General features: G+C 40.7%; 1 protein-coding gene across 1 annotated transcript in view; it reads right to left on the reverse strand.

The window, feature by feature from the left end:
* Positions 1 to 17,257, reverse strand: part of tacr1a (tachykinin receptor 1a) — an 85,057-nt gene that overhangs the window by 38,976 nt on the left and 28,824 nt on the right. Inside the window, exon 2 of the mRNA XM_088994933.1 lies at positions 9,561 to 9,755. Within this exon, the coding sequence (XP_088851059.1) occupies positions 9,561 to 9,755 (195 nt within the window). The remainder of the gene's footprint in view (positions 1 to 9,560; positions 9,756 to 17,257) is intronic.

Consider the following 17,257-nt stretch of genomic DNA (forward strand, 5'->3'; position numbering starts at 1 on the left):
TTCATATGGTGTATTACTGTATTCTGTTGGCTCGCTTGCAGAACCAGGTAGGTATCAATGGTAGCTCCTTTGAATGGTTGACATGGTCACGAACGGTGATGCAGGACCCCAAAAAGCAAGCAGGAGGGAGGTACAGAGTGAAGTTCAATGGATTGACAAAAACACTGAGAAAACTGAATCCAGAACAAACTAATTCCTGAAAACAACAAGAATCCAAAGAAAAAAAGAACCCATGGCATAAGCAAAGATCATGACTTGACAAAATAAAAAATCTACAGCAGTAACACACAATAACAAACCAACAGGAGCAGCGACAGCAACAGCAGAAAACAGTGACAGAAAAGCTCGCAACAGCTCTAATTCCATGGTGCCATTGCAAAAAGCTGAACACAAGTTAAATGTGACATTTTATATTTTAAAATGCTACTTGTGAAAGTGAGACTGACAGGATGATTCAGGTGTTGGGGGCAGTAACACTAATCTATCTGTATATTAATCTAGCTATCTAACAGTATATATATATATATATATATATATATATATATATATATATATATATATATATATATATATATATATATATATATATATATATATATATATATATATATATATATATATACACACAGTAAAGTCTCGTTATATCAATATCGGATTTATCGATAGTCCCGGTTATATCGATACTATTTCTATGCACGCACGGAGAAAATTACATGCAAACAGGGTCGGATATATCGATAGTCCCGGTTATATCGATATTTTTTCGGACTCCCTTGAATATCGATATAACGAGACTTTACTGTATATATATATATATATATATATATATATATATATATATATATATATATATATTTGTCAAGCAGCACAAATGAACCAGTTGCTGATGGATGGGACTCACCCAGGATGGCTAACCGAAGGGCGAACAATCCTGTTCATGAAGGATTCCTCAAAGGGTGCAGTTCTTTCCAACTATCGGCCAATAACCTGTTTCTCCACAACATGGAAGCTCATGTCAGGCATCATTGCGGCTAAGATAAGTGGCCACGTGGATCGATACATGAGCAAAGCACAGAAAGGCATTGGTAGAGATACTAGAGGTGCCAAACATCAGCTTCTGGTCGCACAAGACTGCAGGTCCCGACATACCAACCTGTGCACAGCCTGGATTGATTACAAGAAGCATATGACTCAATGCCACACACATGGATCACTGAATGCTTGGAGTTGTATAAGGTCAACAGGACCCTGAGAGCCTTCGTTGCAAACTCGATGAGGATGTGGAAAACCACACTTGAAGCCAATGGAAAGCCACTAACGCAAGTGTCCATCAAATGTGGCATATACCAAGGTGATGCACTCTCCCCACTGCTGTTCTGCATAGGACTGAACGCCCTCAGCCAGATAATCGCCAATACAGGCTATGGATACCACCTCAGAAATGGAGCTACGATCAGTCACCTCCTCTACATGGATGACATAAAGCTGTATGCTAAGAGCAAAAGGGACATAGACTCCCTGATCCATACAACCAGGATCTACAGCAGTGATATCGGAATGTCATTCGGCCTGGAGAAATGTAGTCGGATGGTGACTAAGAGGGGCAAGGTAGTCCACACTGAAGGGGTCTCACTCCCTGAAGGAACAATAGCAGACATTGAAAACAGCTACAAGTACCTTGGTATACCACAGGCCAATGGCAACCTCGAACTAGCAACAAGGAAAGTGGCTACGACCAAATACCTCCAGCGGGTGAGGCAAGTCCTCAGAAGCCAGCTCAATGGCAAGAACAAGACCCGGGCAATAAACAGCTACGCCCTGCCAGTGATCAGATACCCTGCAGGAATAATAAGGTGGCCAAAGGAAGAGATTCAGACCACGGATGTTAAGACCCGAAAACTCCTCACCATGCATGGAGGGTTCCATCCCAAGTCCAGCACCCTGAGACTGTACACAAGCCGTGAGGAAGGAGGCTGGGGACTAGTGAGTGTGAGAGCCACTGTCCAGGATGAAACATCCAAGCTCCATGAATACATCAAAGAGAAGGCTCCAACGGATGATGTACTCAGAGAATGTCTCAGACAATGGGGAACAGATGATGAGGTGCTGGAAGACGGATTATCATGGGAGGAAAAGCCCCTACACGGGATGTACCACCGAACAATAGCAGAAGTGGCTGATCTCAAGAAGTCCTATCAGTGGCTAGAGGGGGCTTGCCTAAAGGACAGCACAGAGGCACTCATCCTGGCTGCTCAATAGCAGGCCCTGAACACCAGAGCCATCAAGGCAGGGATATACCACACCAGACAAGACCCAAGGTGGAGGTTGTGCAAAGAGGCACCTGAGACAATCCAACACATAACTGCAGGGTGTAAGATGCTGGCAGGGAAAGCCTACATGGAGCGCCATAACCAGGTGGCTGGCATAGTCTACCGAAACATCTGTGCGGAGTATAGACTGGAAACCCCAAGGTCAAAATGGGAAACACCTCCCAAGGTGGTAGAGAATGACCGAGCAAAGATCCTGTGGGACTTCCAGATACAGACTGACAAGATGGTAATGGCCAACCAACCAGATATCGTGGTCATAGATAAAGGGGAAAGGAAAGCCGTTGTCGTGGATGTAGCGGTCCCGGGTGATGGAAACATCAGAAAGAAGGAACATGAGAAAATCGAGAAATACCAAGGGCTCAGAGAGGAGCTGGAGAGAGCCTGGAAGGTAAAGGTGACAGTCGTGCCTGTGGTGGTCGGAGCACTCGGGGCAGTGACCCCCAAACTCGACAAGTGGTTGCAACAGATCCCTGGAACAACATCGGATATCTCGGTCCAGAAAAGCGCAGTGCTGGGAACAGCACGGGTACTGCGCAGAACCCTCAAGCTTCATGGCCTCTGGTAGAGGACCTGAGCTAAAAAATGGGGGACAGACACCACCCAGGGGGGGTGAGACGAGGATTTATATATATATATATATATATATATATATATATATATATATATATATATATATATATATATATATATATATATATATATACCTTGTCTTACGAACATAATTGGTTCTCAGAAAGTGTGTGTAAGGCGAAAAGTGTGTTTTCCAAACATTAATCTCCCTTAGGAAACCATTAAAATGAGAATAATCAGTTCCCAGGGCCCCATAAAACATACTTTTATACTAAATAAAGCTTAAAACTACACAAAATACAGTTGAGGCTCAGAGGAGACAAATGGCGATGCATAACAAAATGTAATGGCACATAATTCGGTAATTACGTGCCAGCAGCTTCAGTCATGGCTTACTGAAGACCCAATGATATATGTCGTCGTACTACAGTTGGTGTGAATTTATTTTACGACTGTTAGAGCATCTGTGTTTTATACTATACATCCGATCAAATTCACCTCACGAACGACCACTCGGAACGTATCTCCTTCGTAAGGTGGGCAGCATCAGCATTATTACTAATAAGCAGTGACATTTTTTTTAACACGACACCCTTCGCAAAAGACTTGGGACTTGGAAGCGACATGCCGGTCGCTCGTGATCGACGTAATGGGCACGTCTGAAATACAGTAAACGCTGAAGAGAGCAGGCGTTGGACACACAAAAAAGGGCAGGGGATACCAGTGCTTTAGGCCCTGATAAACAATTCCAATAATCATTGAATGTATTTTTCCTTCTCCCCTATATATCCTTTATTTTGCCTGCTCCTGTTCACTTACCAGTAAGTGAACAGATTCAAATTTCCAGAATGATTTAGTGACAATCTTTAACACTACTGCTCACAGTCAATGTTTATCTCGTGACCTTTACTCCAGATATCTTATGTCCACATGCTGCCACAGACAGAGCCAACTGGTCTTTTGTCGAACTTGGTGGAATATTCAAGCCTCACCATGTGTCTCTTGTGCAGGAACGATAAAACTAAGAGATTTGACATTTCACATTCACGCACCAATGACATGCTATCTTTTCATCAAGGGGCAATGTTGAAGGAGAAGCATGGGCAAATGTGTTATTGTGCAAATGTTGATGTTCATTATGCTGTTGATTGATGAACTTCAGTAAGTAGTTTGTGATAGATAAACAAAATGCAGGACGTTTGGAAGTGATTTATTCACCAGTTTTCCCACCACCATAACCATTCCATTTCCTTTCACCGGTCTTTCTCCAATCCCTTACCATCATCAGCCAATATACAGATGTAGCAACATCATCAGCATGAGCACTTTAACACAAGTACTGATATTCGAGAACAGACAACCATGTAATGATGTGCAAAGGGGTGTTGCATTTATCACAGCTCGGCTGATAGCAACTTCTCAGCTCAGTGTTTCAAACACTTCTCTATAAAATACCGTAATTTCCGGACTGTAGAGCACACCTGATTATAAGCCTCACCCACTATATTTTTAGAAGAAAACCGAATTTGTACATATGCGAGCCATACCTGTATATAAGCCCCATATGCCCACATTAAAATATGTAAATCACAGATCAGAATCAGAATCAGAATCAGAATCATCTTTATTGCCAAGTATGTAGAACACACAAGGAATTTGTTTCTGGTAGAACACGCTGCACTAGTATCGTTGTCAAAAAAAACTGCTAAGTGGCACTATACAGTTCCATTTTGGCTACTGTTGAAATAAGATAGATAATTATATAATAGATAATTATATTTTGTCCATGAATTCTTGTGAAATATTTCCAAATTGTCTTTCAGCTTCCTTTCATTACTTTCTCCCTTTTGTGCTCCCTTTTCTGCAGTACACGGCTCAGCATCCTTCTTCCATCCTCTCTCTCCTCTGGATATGTCCAAACAATCTCAGTCTGGCCTCTCTGACTTTCTCTCCAAAGCCTCTAATATGAGTTGTCCCTCTCATATACTAATTCCTGACACTATCCAACCTGGTAAGTCCCAAAGAAAACCTCAACATCTTCATCTCTGCTACCTCCACCTCTGCTTCCTGTCTTTTCTTCAGTGGCACTGTCTCCAGTCCAAACATCATGGCTGATCTCACTACCGTTTTATGCACCTTACCCAGCTGAAACACTTCTATTACACATCCCACCTGAAAAAAATCTATAGCCCTTCCAGCCTGGCTGGACACGCTTCTTCACCTCTTTTCCACACTCTCCATTGCTCTGGACAGTTGACAACAAATTCTTAAAATCTTCCACCTTCTTTATGTCTTCTCCCTGTTGCATTACTCTTGCACTTGGATCCCGCTCATTCACACACATATATTCCGTGGTGCTGCGACTGATCTTCATTCCTCTCCTTTCCAGGGCATACCTCTACCTTTCTAGTTTCACCCCCACCTGTTCTCGCTACAGATTACAATGTCATCTGCAAGTATCATCTTCAAAGGAGATTCTTGTCTAACATTGTCTGTGAACCTGCCCATCCCCATAGCGAATAAGAAGGGGCTCAGAGCTGCCTCCTGGTGGAGTCCCACCTCCACCTTGAATTCCTTCGTCACACCGACAGCACACCTCACAAATGTCTTACAGTCATGCTACAAGTCTTGCACCGCTCTGACATGCTTTCCTGTCACTCCAGACTTCCTCATGCAAGATCTTCTCTGGGCACTCTGTCATACGCTTTCTCCAGATCTACAAAGACACAATGCAATTGCTTCTGACCTTCTCTGTACATCTCTATCAGCATTCCTAAAGCAAACAGTGCATCTGTTGTACTCTTTTTTTGGCATGAAGCCATACTGCTGCTCACAAATGTTTACATCTGCTCTTAGTCTAGCTTCAACTACTCATTCCCATAGTTTAATTGTATGGTTAATCAACTTTATTCCTCTGTAGTTACATGTACATACAGTATATATATATATATATATATATATATATATACAGTAAAGTCTCGTTATATCGATATCGGATATATCGATAGTCCCGGTTATATCGATACTATTTCTATGCACGCACGGAGAAAATTACATGCAAACAGGGTCGGATATATCGATAGTCCCGGTTATATCGATATTTTTTTGGACTCCCTTGAATATCGATATAACGAGACTTTACTGTATATATACAGTGAGACCTCAACGTACAAACTTTTTGTCTTACAAACGTCAAATTTATGAAAATTAAACCTTATAATAAGCACTATTTTCATAATACACACCCACCACAGCTGGCGGAGTGATCTTCGGCGGAAGCACACGACCGAACAGCACCCGAGGTTAAGTTACCAACAGTCCTTATGGAAGGTGACACTCCTTCCATAAGCCATCAACGACCATCAAAAAGGTAAATAAAACTTTATTTCACAGCACAGTTTATTTCTTCAATTACAGTCGTCATGTAATGTGCCTCTCTTTCCAAACAGCAATTCCCTTTGACCTTCGACCTACAACCATTCCATCAAGCTATAAATGACCATCACAAATGTAAATAAAGTGACTTTATGATACAATGCAGTGTATTTCTTTCATTATAATACAATAGCACATTTATTATACATAGAATAAGGTATATTGTGTGTAGTTTTAAGGCTTATTTAGTTGAAAAGTATATTTTATGGAAACCCGGGAACTGATTATTCCCATTGTAATGGTTTCCTGTGGGAATTTTTTTTTTGAGATACACACTTTTCGCCTTACACACTCTGTCTGGGAACCAATTAAGTTCGTAAGTTGAGGTCTCACTGTATATATATATATATATATATATATATATATATATATATATATATATACATGCTGTATGCATACAGTATACAGGGAACATCCGACGCAGCCAGAATCTCACTCTCGCACAGCAATCGACCGGGTGATGGCACCGGAAGGAGGGCGGCAAGGATGAGAGCCGAGGCCGGTGGGTGTCTGCGTTCGGGATTGCCGCAATGAGAACGCCGCGTCGGGCTCACGGTCGGCGCCGCCTCTTTGAGACAGTTTGTTCTGCTTCGGGGCAAGGTGGCGGGCTGGGCCCGCAGAAGGCCGCGGGGTCGTGCCGCGCGTCGGCGCGAAGAGCGGGGTAAGGCAGAGAGGGGACAACCGGTAGAACACCGACGAACCGGGCCCACATCCGTGGCGTCCGAAATAGATCGTTTGCAAGTTATTTAGCACTGTATTCTCTATTCAAATATATGTATTCATTCAATGTGTCTCCTCTTTGTCAAAAGCAGTTGGCCACAGCGCATCCTCGTCGCCTACGGGGTGAATGACAGCCTCACGGACAAGAACCAACCTGCTATTGTCTGCGCACTGACTCTCGGGATCACAAGAGGGAGCCCCAAAAAGCTCTGCCGTGACAATCGTAGGCACTCACCATTGGTCAAACAGTGCATGGCCAGAATGACAATAGAATGGGTACATTGTGGAGTGTAATTGCCCACACAGCAAAGGCATCTGGCTGGCATTTGGAATGAAGCTGGCACAGCTGGCCTTGTGTCGGCAGTGGAATAATGCATGTGGGCCGAACATGGCCCAGGAGTGGGGCCGAACATGGCCCAGGAGTGGCAACGTTGCTGCTGTGTGGGTTTTCAAAAAAGAAAACACAGAGGGTTTTCCTTCTTAAATAATAAATCTGACTGATCATTATTAATTATGGGTGCATGTAGCAATTTTGGTGATTGAGAAATCAGCACCAGAGGCTGTTGCTGGTGCTATTTTTTTTTTCGAATAACCCACCGACCTTATAGATGAACTTACACAGCAAAGTAGGGATCCTTCCACAGTTTGAGTCCCCCTCGCAGCCATTAGAAGTGCTTCACTGGCTTTGCATTAGACATTTCACACATGTCATATTCTGTCTGGGTGCTACACAAACAGACCATAGCTTCTTGTTTGCAGTCAGAGACATCTTCAGCAGCTTGATGAAAAGGACATTTGAAGGAAAGCTCACATGATAAGCAAACATAGGTGTGAAAAGCAGAACTGTGTTGCCTGAGGAGAATGAATTTATAAAAATCTACAGCGACAAAACAAAAAAGGATCGCTATGATATGTAGTGCTTTCAATCATGATGTTTTCAGTAAAAACGTTTCATATGGTCGACACGTTGTCAGTTGGTATTCAAACGACGGCGTTTGAATCTCAGCCGTGGCCTTCTTGTTTGGAGCTTGCATATTCATGATGTTTTTTTTGTCAGTTTTCTTTCACCCCCTAAATCGAGCGCATCAAGTTCATTTACAAATCTAAATTGTCATTTATCTGTTAAGCCGATGGAATACAGCCGTGTACCGAGACCCTAATATGGGCTGGTCAGCCCCTCTACCAATAAAGTCAGGTTAGATTTTTTTTCCAGTGATGGTTGAAATTGTCACGGATTCTGTCAGATTCCTTGTGTGTTCTTTAACTCATTCACTGCCAGACATGTACAAAAATGTGTCCACTCCAGTGCCAGGGTCTTTGTCACTTGAATTCCAGGACTCACAGAATATTGATTTTTAGGACTACATAAACATTCAATACAGCGTTGGAAACCTTAGGCTCTCTTCTTTCGTCAGAAAAAAGAGGTAATTCCTAAATTATATGGGTCTGGAGTTATATGAGCTTGAAATGAGGGCAGCGGTCCAAAAGACAATGCAATACAATATGTAACTACAGTAAGGTCTCGTTATATCGATATTCAAGGGAGTCCGAAAAAATATCGATATAACCGGGACTATCGATATATCCGACCCTGTTTGCATGTAATTTTCTCCGTGCGTGCATAGAAATAGTATCGATATAACCGGGACTATCGATATATCCGATATCGATATAACGAGACTTTACTGTATTGCATTGTTTATATACGTATGTTTATATAGTGCTTTAACAACAGCTGAAGCTGGAACAAAGTTCTGACATGGAAAAAAGGGAAATGCTGTTCCCTTGTGGACAAGAAAAAACATTGCCAGAGGCCATGGCCAGCGCTTTATCGGCACCCAAGCATGAAAAAAAAAAACAAAAGCAGAACTAATTTGGGAATGACGCTCTACGTCATATTTTCAATTCCCGAATAAATTCATGAATAACATACTTGCCCAGTAAGGATGAATCTAAATTCTGTAAAATGGTGGCGTACGGTGAACCTACCCACTTCTGCAAACATAGGAGATAAATTACGGAGAGTTCAGATGCGCCGTGAGACACGTTCAGACTTTTGTTGATATCTTGAGCTTGATGTGGTTGGTTGTTTTTTTTTGTAGATGTATTTTTTATATTTCATGTCATTTTTTAAAACTTGGTTTAGTTTGAATAATGACTAAAACAATTTCATTCATGCTGGTTTGATTTATATCATTGAATGTGGAAATGACGTTGAATCGGAGAAGGCCACACCATGTATTGAATAAAAAAGCAACACGAGATGCAAAGGGAAAATGAATGCTGACAAAGGCATCCACAATATATAATTGTTTTTCTCAGACAGTCTGCATATTTTACCCTCCATATCAACACAAATCCAATGTGCCTCCCATTTATTAACTAGGAGGCACAAAAACCATCCATGCCGCATTGCCAAATTTGCTCTGAATACCAACTGTTGACGACCACAGCTGCTAATTTGAATGCATGTTGACTCTTTCAAAAGCTGTTTCATAGACTCACATTGTTTTGAAGTCACATAATGTGTATTCGGGCCAGTCAATGTAGCACACCACACGGCCGGGCAGCTGTTCTATGTTGGAGTAGTAGTACTGTGGGAAGGCCAAGAGCAAAGCCAAGACCCAAATCACTCCTACCACGACCTTGGTCTCTGTCGATGACATGCGCTGCTGCAACGGGTGGATGATGGCCATGTACCTGAAACAGGAATATCAAACAAGGAATTATGTTCCAAAGTGTTTTTGTCGGTTTATTATGTCAACCATGAATTTTCTTCAGCTCTACCTAATTGTTCTTAACCTGGGTTCGATCGAACCCTTGATTTTCGATGAATTGTTCTCTGGGTTTCGACGGAGCTTTTGCAATGGAGGTTAAGACTCACCCAACTCAAGATGTCAGTTTGTTGTGACACGATCGCTTGGCCAGATGATCACGTGACATTGCTTGTCCAATCAGTGCTGCACGAAATTTTGTTCGCTCAGTAGTCAATGGGTGACTGTCGTGATAGTGTCATTAAATAAATAAATCTGAATAAAAACAAAAAAATGACTTTTTTATGTGTTGAATTTGTAAAAAGTCATACTTTTGTTTTTAACTAATGACAGGTTTGGTGAATTTATGTATGAACTCCTTGGGTTTGGATCCTCTAACAAGGTTAGGAATCACTGACCTAATCTAATCATTTTATATCTTGCACTCACACATCTGTTTTTCGTGGAGACTAGGAAAGAACAATAGCAATTTATTTTAGGGGATATTACACACTATTCACAGTACTAGTAGCACTAGTACTATGCACAGTACTAGTACTAGATTCCCAAACAAATACAGTCACATTAAAACATATTGAAAACCGAGCTGCAAGTAGCTATAAGGGACTGTCACAGCACTTGTCAATATTTTGATACTGGAAAGTTGGTGAAAATGAACTTGTTGAATGTTTTGATGTGTGTTAAGTGTACTACAAAATAGCACCCACACCCTAGAATCATTAAAATGATAAAGAGTAAGTTTATATGTACTACTGACTGTGCATCTGGATCAATAACTTTTGAAGAACATGGATGAGTGAGAAGTTTTAAGAATCTTATTTTAAATACATTTGTTGCCCTTCAAATTAAGAGAAAATAAAGGAGGCAAATGTTACATGTATGTAGTGACCATTTCAAAACAATAGTGTACCCTCCTGTACCCATCAGAAACTAATAAATGTTGTATGGAGTACTGAAGGGGGAAATAATTAAAATTTTGACTTTTTGTTAACTAATTGGAAGTTATACTTGCAGTTAAAATATATCTGCTTGTTGATCTGATTAGCCATTAATGAGAGCATTTGGATGAGGTTCTTATTCTTAAGGGCCTGCTTTTTACCCAAATACGTAATTGTATTAGTCTCTCTACCAGAAGGAATCAATTGTCTTTTATAAAAAATCTGTTGTGTCTGGTTGGTGAATATTTAATGACTTTAACATCATCACCAGAATATGTTTTTGATCAAATTGTCAAATTGCAAATCGCTGAAAGTCAAAATAATTGCAATGAAATTGAACATGGCCTTTTTTTCTGTCCAACACAAAGAATGGCAAGCTTGACTTGCTGATCTGAAAAATACAGAATTATCGTATAATGTCTGGGTAATTGACATGGAACATGGCAAAAAGCCTTTTTTTTCGACGATCATTTCAGAACAACTGCAGATTGATTTTAAGTTCATTGACATCAGTCATCATCGCGTCGTTCACATTCTTTTATGTGATGCCTTTCTATTATTAGGTTATCCTCTAATCACTTGCCTTTAGCTATAAGCACATGTCAACTCCCGGTGTGCCATTAATATAATCACACGCTGGCAGGAGTGTGTGATTCATAGCTTCTTGCAAGCCAGGTTTTTATTTCACAACCGATTTTACTATCCCTGTCGTTAATTTTACTGGTATGTCAACATAAAACCGGTACAATATGAGCATTTTAAAAACGACTTTAGCACATTTGAACTGAATATTACAATGAACTGCATTTATCAATCAATAAAATGGTACAAATTGCTGTGGTCAAATGGTTAGCGCGTTGACCTCACAGTGCCGCGGTACCCAGTTAAATTCCATCTCAAATTCCCTGTGTGAATGGTTGTTTATTTCCTTGTGCCTTGCGATTGGCTCGCAACCGATTCAGGGTGTCCCCTGCCTAGTTCCTAAAGACAGCTAGGATAGGCTCCAGCACCCCCGGTGACCGGAGTGAGGATAAAGCGGGTTGGAAAATGAATGAATGAAAGAATAAATGATTTCTGAGGCATTCTGAGCAACAAAAAGGGACTAATTCAAGTATTGATCTCACTAATAACCCAAATGAATTTGCAAACAGACTTTTCAAGCGATTTATTCCAAAGAAAACAAGCCTTCGAAATCAGTCAGTGACACATTTACAAAAAAAAAACATTTACTTTGTCCTGACTTCAAATATATCGGGAAGACATACATGTGGCTTTTCTCTGTGTAAATTTTGAGGGTGTGGATGTCAAAATCACACCTGATTGCAGCAGTGAATAACATCTCCTTAGTTATCACCTAAATCGAGCATGTTGAACGTCTAACTCAGTCTATTTTTATCGGTTTAAAAGCAATTTAAAGATGAATCAGCATTAAGCCTTTGCTTATCTGCAATGTACTTTTTACTCACTGCACCTGCTGTCGCTGCTCTAACAAGATAGGAGCAGAAGAATAGTGGAAAAATGAAGATGAGTATGTTGATATTTCTCAACCAAGGAGGAAAAAAAGCCACAAAAGTCAAGGGAGCTTGTGAAAAAAGCAGCAGAGTCTCAAACAAATTAATTAAACAAATGACAGCCACTAGCCTGCCACTTGGCCTCCATTATTGCTGTTCCCCCCAAAAACATGTTTTTGTTTGTTTGCTTTTTTCTCCAACATAGCAATGATATAGTTTGAAATAAGTCGGTTGCCAACTCCCACCTGACCAGTTGCAAATGACGTCCAGACCAGATTATGCAAGTTTAGCGATGTAGTCAAAAGACATCTGTTGATCAAAGAAAATTCCAATCTTCTTAGCAGTGCCGAGAAAGCAACTGTCACAATGGTCACCGGAAGAGGCAAAACTCTTTCATTTTCTACTGCTTAGCCCGTGCAGGGACACAGGGAAGCAGCTAAACAATCCGGGCGGGATGGGAATAGGTTATTGGTCATTGGAAAGTATCATGGAATAATAATGGGACTGCAGGAGTAATGTGACACGTCATGAAAATGACAATATGACAAAATGTGAGTAAAGTGGTAGACATACAAAGAGGATTGTTCTGAGAACTGGCCCTTCAGTGACAATCAATAGAGGTAGTCTGTGAATGATATCACCCAGTGCTGTTCCACATTTCTCGTTGTATAGTCTGCAGCTGTTCACATTCAGTAAACTAGCGATGAAGGGTATGATTTACTTAAAGTTTGCGTTTCACCGCTGTGCTGTGAAAAACACATAGCCGCATATCAATGTTGTCATTTTTACATTGGGGTGTCCGCTTCCTGGACACCTCATTAATTTTGCATCTTTGAGTACCACCTCTGAAAGGAGGGTCTGAAGTACAACATACAAAATGAGAGGAGATCTTGTTGTCTGTTTGTGTGTTCACATTTTTAAAATATTAGAAACAAAAATTATCACAGTGTGGTGTCTGTTTGTCAACAGTTCAAACAACTAACAATTCCATGTGCCTTGGGAAGAGTAAAGCATTCAATTCTATCATGCTTTACGGCGATGTTACAAGTATGCTGATGCCAGTGGCTCTTTCAAATTAAGTGGTGTTTTGAAGTTAAACTTCAGACAGTGTATGCGGGCTTCGTTTTGGGGTTTGCAGATCATAATCCATGTGTGCTTTGAACACAAACATAATCAAAACTCAAAACTGATGCGCTGGGCACTGCTTGTGCAGCAATACGGGGTATACAGACATTGCAAAAAATACTTTTAAAATGCATTGTTTGCTTTTAATCTTTATGTCACATTCCTATATGTACGTCTACATGCAAATATAGGTGTTCTGCTATTTTGGAGTTGGCTGGAACTGCTGACAGTTTGTCTTTGATGCCTGAGTCGTTTCACCAATCTGTTCACAGACAAGGTTTAAGATTTTCTGCACTAACTGTAGGACTTGTATCATATTGTATTCTACCACTGATCGTTTTAACTCTGCTTGATATGATGCACATTGTCTCACAGTTGTCGCCGGGAGGTACCATCGCACAAAATGGCCTTCCAAGCTTATTTGTCATATCCTTGTTCATGATGCAGGGTCTTCTCCTGGAGGGAAATTCTTTGTGTGTTCTGCATACTTGGCCAAAAACAATGATTCTGATTCTTATTTTGATTGTTTTGCTTGTACAGGGACTTGTGTGCGCTTTAAGGCTGTGACCCCTGACCCTGTTTGTCCCACGAACCGGTTGAATGTCAGACAATATTATCAGGGACCGGCCTTTCGGGTGTGCTGGATAAATGCAACAAAAATAATATGAGATGACCTGCATGAAAACGGTGGTATTTTGAAAGCATAATAATAAACACAAATCATGACACAAGGAACGTTGGATCTGGCCGCAACACTCTCTGGTTGCTATGGTAATGTTGAAATGTGCCTTCAAAATAAGATACTAATATATGACTCAACATCACGGTATATAATGCAGAGTGGGCTTTGTGTGGGGAATATGGTTGAGATACATCTGGATTTGAAATAGGACTCTGGATTCTTCCCCAACCAAAGATGTAAGTTTTGATTCTTTCTATGACTCACAGACCGGACTTGGTCCGCGACTCAGTGGGACCACTGCACACTACGATGCCATTTACAGAAAACTCCTCACTGCCGGATTTTGCTTTCGGCAATGTGGGATATGCAAAAGGTGTAGGAGGCCCTATATTAAACAAAACATAAAAACAAAACAAACTAAAAGCAAAACTGATTTTCTGGAGTGCCTCTCATTTCAATGTCAAGTTCGTGGAGCCTTTAATCGTCGCAAAACTTCCTGCTGAGACTACCACAGTGGGGTCAGGTTCAACTTGCGACTACAGAGGGCGGCACGGGAGAGAACGATGGGCCTAACTGCGTAGACCAGGCTTGGGCAAACTACGGCCCGCGGGCCACATACGGCCCGTTAGGCTTTTTAATCCGGCCCGCCGAACCTGCCCAAATTATAGTAAAAACAGTGTCTGAAACTCATGACAAAAAGTTAGCGGACAACAGGGCAGATAACTGAAAAGTTGACCTCCCCATTTTTCACAACTTGAAGCACAATGAGACAACTAATCACATTAAAAAACATTGTCACAAAGTATATATATTTTTTTTAAATCAAGAATGTACCTACTACAAATGCTACCTTGCTTAATTTACGGTAAATGTGCATGGCTAGATGTTGCTGCAGTAGTCGATTGTCATTGTGGTGTACAATGCAACATTTGCATTGCTTCCTACAAGCCACTAAGCCCCTTTCATACGTCTCACGTACACTTTACAGTCACGGTTTAATGTAAATTTACGTTTTGTAGTGTCACATATGTTTTTAGCTTCTTTTGAATCTTTCTTCTGGGCTGAGGTTCTGTGCATCTATTTTGGAAAATGATATGCAAATGCACAACCTTATAACACTTGCGAAAGTCCAGAAGAAAGAAGCAGATTTCTGATTGGCTGCCGTGCCGAGTATGCAAATTCCAACTGCAGGTAGCCTATGTCTGTGTGCTCGGCGACGGTACACGTGTATTGTTTGCGCGTGAAGGCGAGGGAGTCAGTGAGGAGTTTGTTGAGCGTGCGGTCAGGACAAACCATCTATGATTTGGCGGAATTTAACACAAGTAGGTATTATTGAGCTTGAATATTTCGTTGTGGAATAATGTTTTGAACGTTGAAAGTGATTCCATTTTTCAATAAATGTTGATTTCTTTAACTTTGCCCCTTCAATGAAAACTTATTAAAATAGACGCAATCTTGATGAATCACAGTGCATGTTATTTTAATCTATTTCCATTTCCTCCTCCAAGTATCTGCGAAATAGTATGTAAACGCCATATTGCTTGAGCCAAATTTATTAACTGATCAGGAATATTTTTCACATTTGAAAGACAGCTAATAAATTGGGTTCTTACTGTGCTATGAGGTTTATACACACTACATTTAAAGGACAACCGGCACAATTTTTTTGTGTTTCCCACTGACATCAGAAAAACGTTTTATAGCATCTAAAATACCCAAAACAGGCAGGCTGATATTTTTAGTTAAATGAAAAACACCAATAAAAATGACTTCAAAATGAATCCGGAAATGGCCAGTTTCAGAAGGTCCCACCCCCTTGTTCGTGACGTCACGCCAAGACGTCTTGCTCGAGAATCAAAACAATGGCTTCAGATTTGGAGAAGATGTTTTATTGTTACTCATCCAGTTATGAATATGATTCAAATAGTTCTGAAGAGGAGAGCATAAATGTTTGCAATTGATTCAAGGAGTCCTCCCATATCAACTCGAGCCGTCAATGACAGCAATGTAGCACCCAGAAAATGCAGAAGATGGCGCCCAAGCTCCGTTGGAAATGGGCTGATTTGTCTGCTGGGAATTTGTGTCAGCGAATATCAAATAGTTGTCTTGGTGCAACACACGATTCACCATGGCGTTATTTATGTGTTTTCCTTCTAATTTCGCCATCAATACGGATCAACACGAAGTTTTCAGACCAAACAAAGTACCCAAAATGCATTGTGTGTCGCTTTCTCGGTCAGGGGCGGTCCAAACGTGACGTCACATGGGGATCGTCATCAACTCGAAAACAAGACTTCGTGAATATTCAGCGCAAGTCTTAGAACGTAAACTATAGCTATATGCTGTGGAATCTTTGTAAAATACGCTCAGTCAAAGTCATTTGAAGATTATGGACATTATTTGTCCGGAGGCGTCGGTTGTCCTTTAATGCTTTAGGTCTAGTATTCCCGGCCCAAACACTCCCTCCAAATGCTCCTGGCCCGACCCCTCTGTCAAATTTTAGAACCCAATGCGGCCCGCGAGTCAAAAAGTTTGCCCACCCCTGGCGTAGACACATTTTCAAACACATAATTGAGTGGCTTCTGTGGAAAATGTAAAAACATAAAAATAAATAATAGTCCGGGCAAATTCGCTTACATCGCTTGGCTGGGAAATTGACAAGTTAATGGACAACATTGGAAAAGTGGAATTCAAACGGTCATGACTGTAATATTATAATTGTTGGGCCTCACACGTTTGTTTTTGCTTTCTCAATGTATGTGCAATTAATGTACTGTACTGTACTGTACTGTACTGTACTGTTTTTGATTTCTCAATGTATGTGCAATTAATGTACTGTATTTCATTTATTGAGCTTGTGTTCTTGTTGTGTCTTTTTGTATTTAAAATACATATATACAGAGGGTTTCCGTTTTGCTTCTACCAGTGATGTTCCACGCATGTGCAATTTCTAATGGGTACTGTGTTTTATTTATCTTGTTTTTTTTATTTGTTCTCGTCACGTTTATGATTATATGTGCATAAATACTGCAAATAATAGCTTATTAATAGCTAATAATGAGCTTATTTATTTTTTATTTTTTTTCCAAGATGGCGCCTGAGTAGGCAGCCATCAGCAAGTGCTCTCACGAGCCTTGCTTTTTTTTGTTGTTTTTGTCTTGTTATTGTGTTT

Source organism: Hippocampus bargibanti, linkage group LG04, assembly GCF_051943395.1.
Source record: "Hippocampus bargibanti isolate YZ-2025 linkage group LG04, ASM5194339v1, whole genome shotgun sequence".
NCBI lineage: Eukaryota > Metazoa > Chordata > Actinopteri > Syngnathiformes > Syngnathidae > Hippocampus > Hippocampus bargibanti.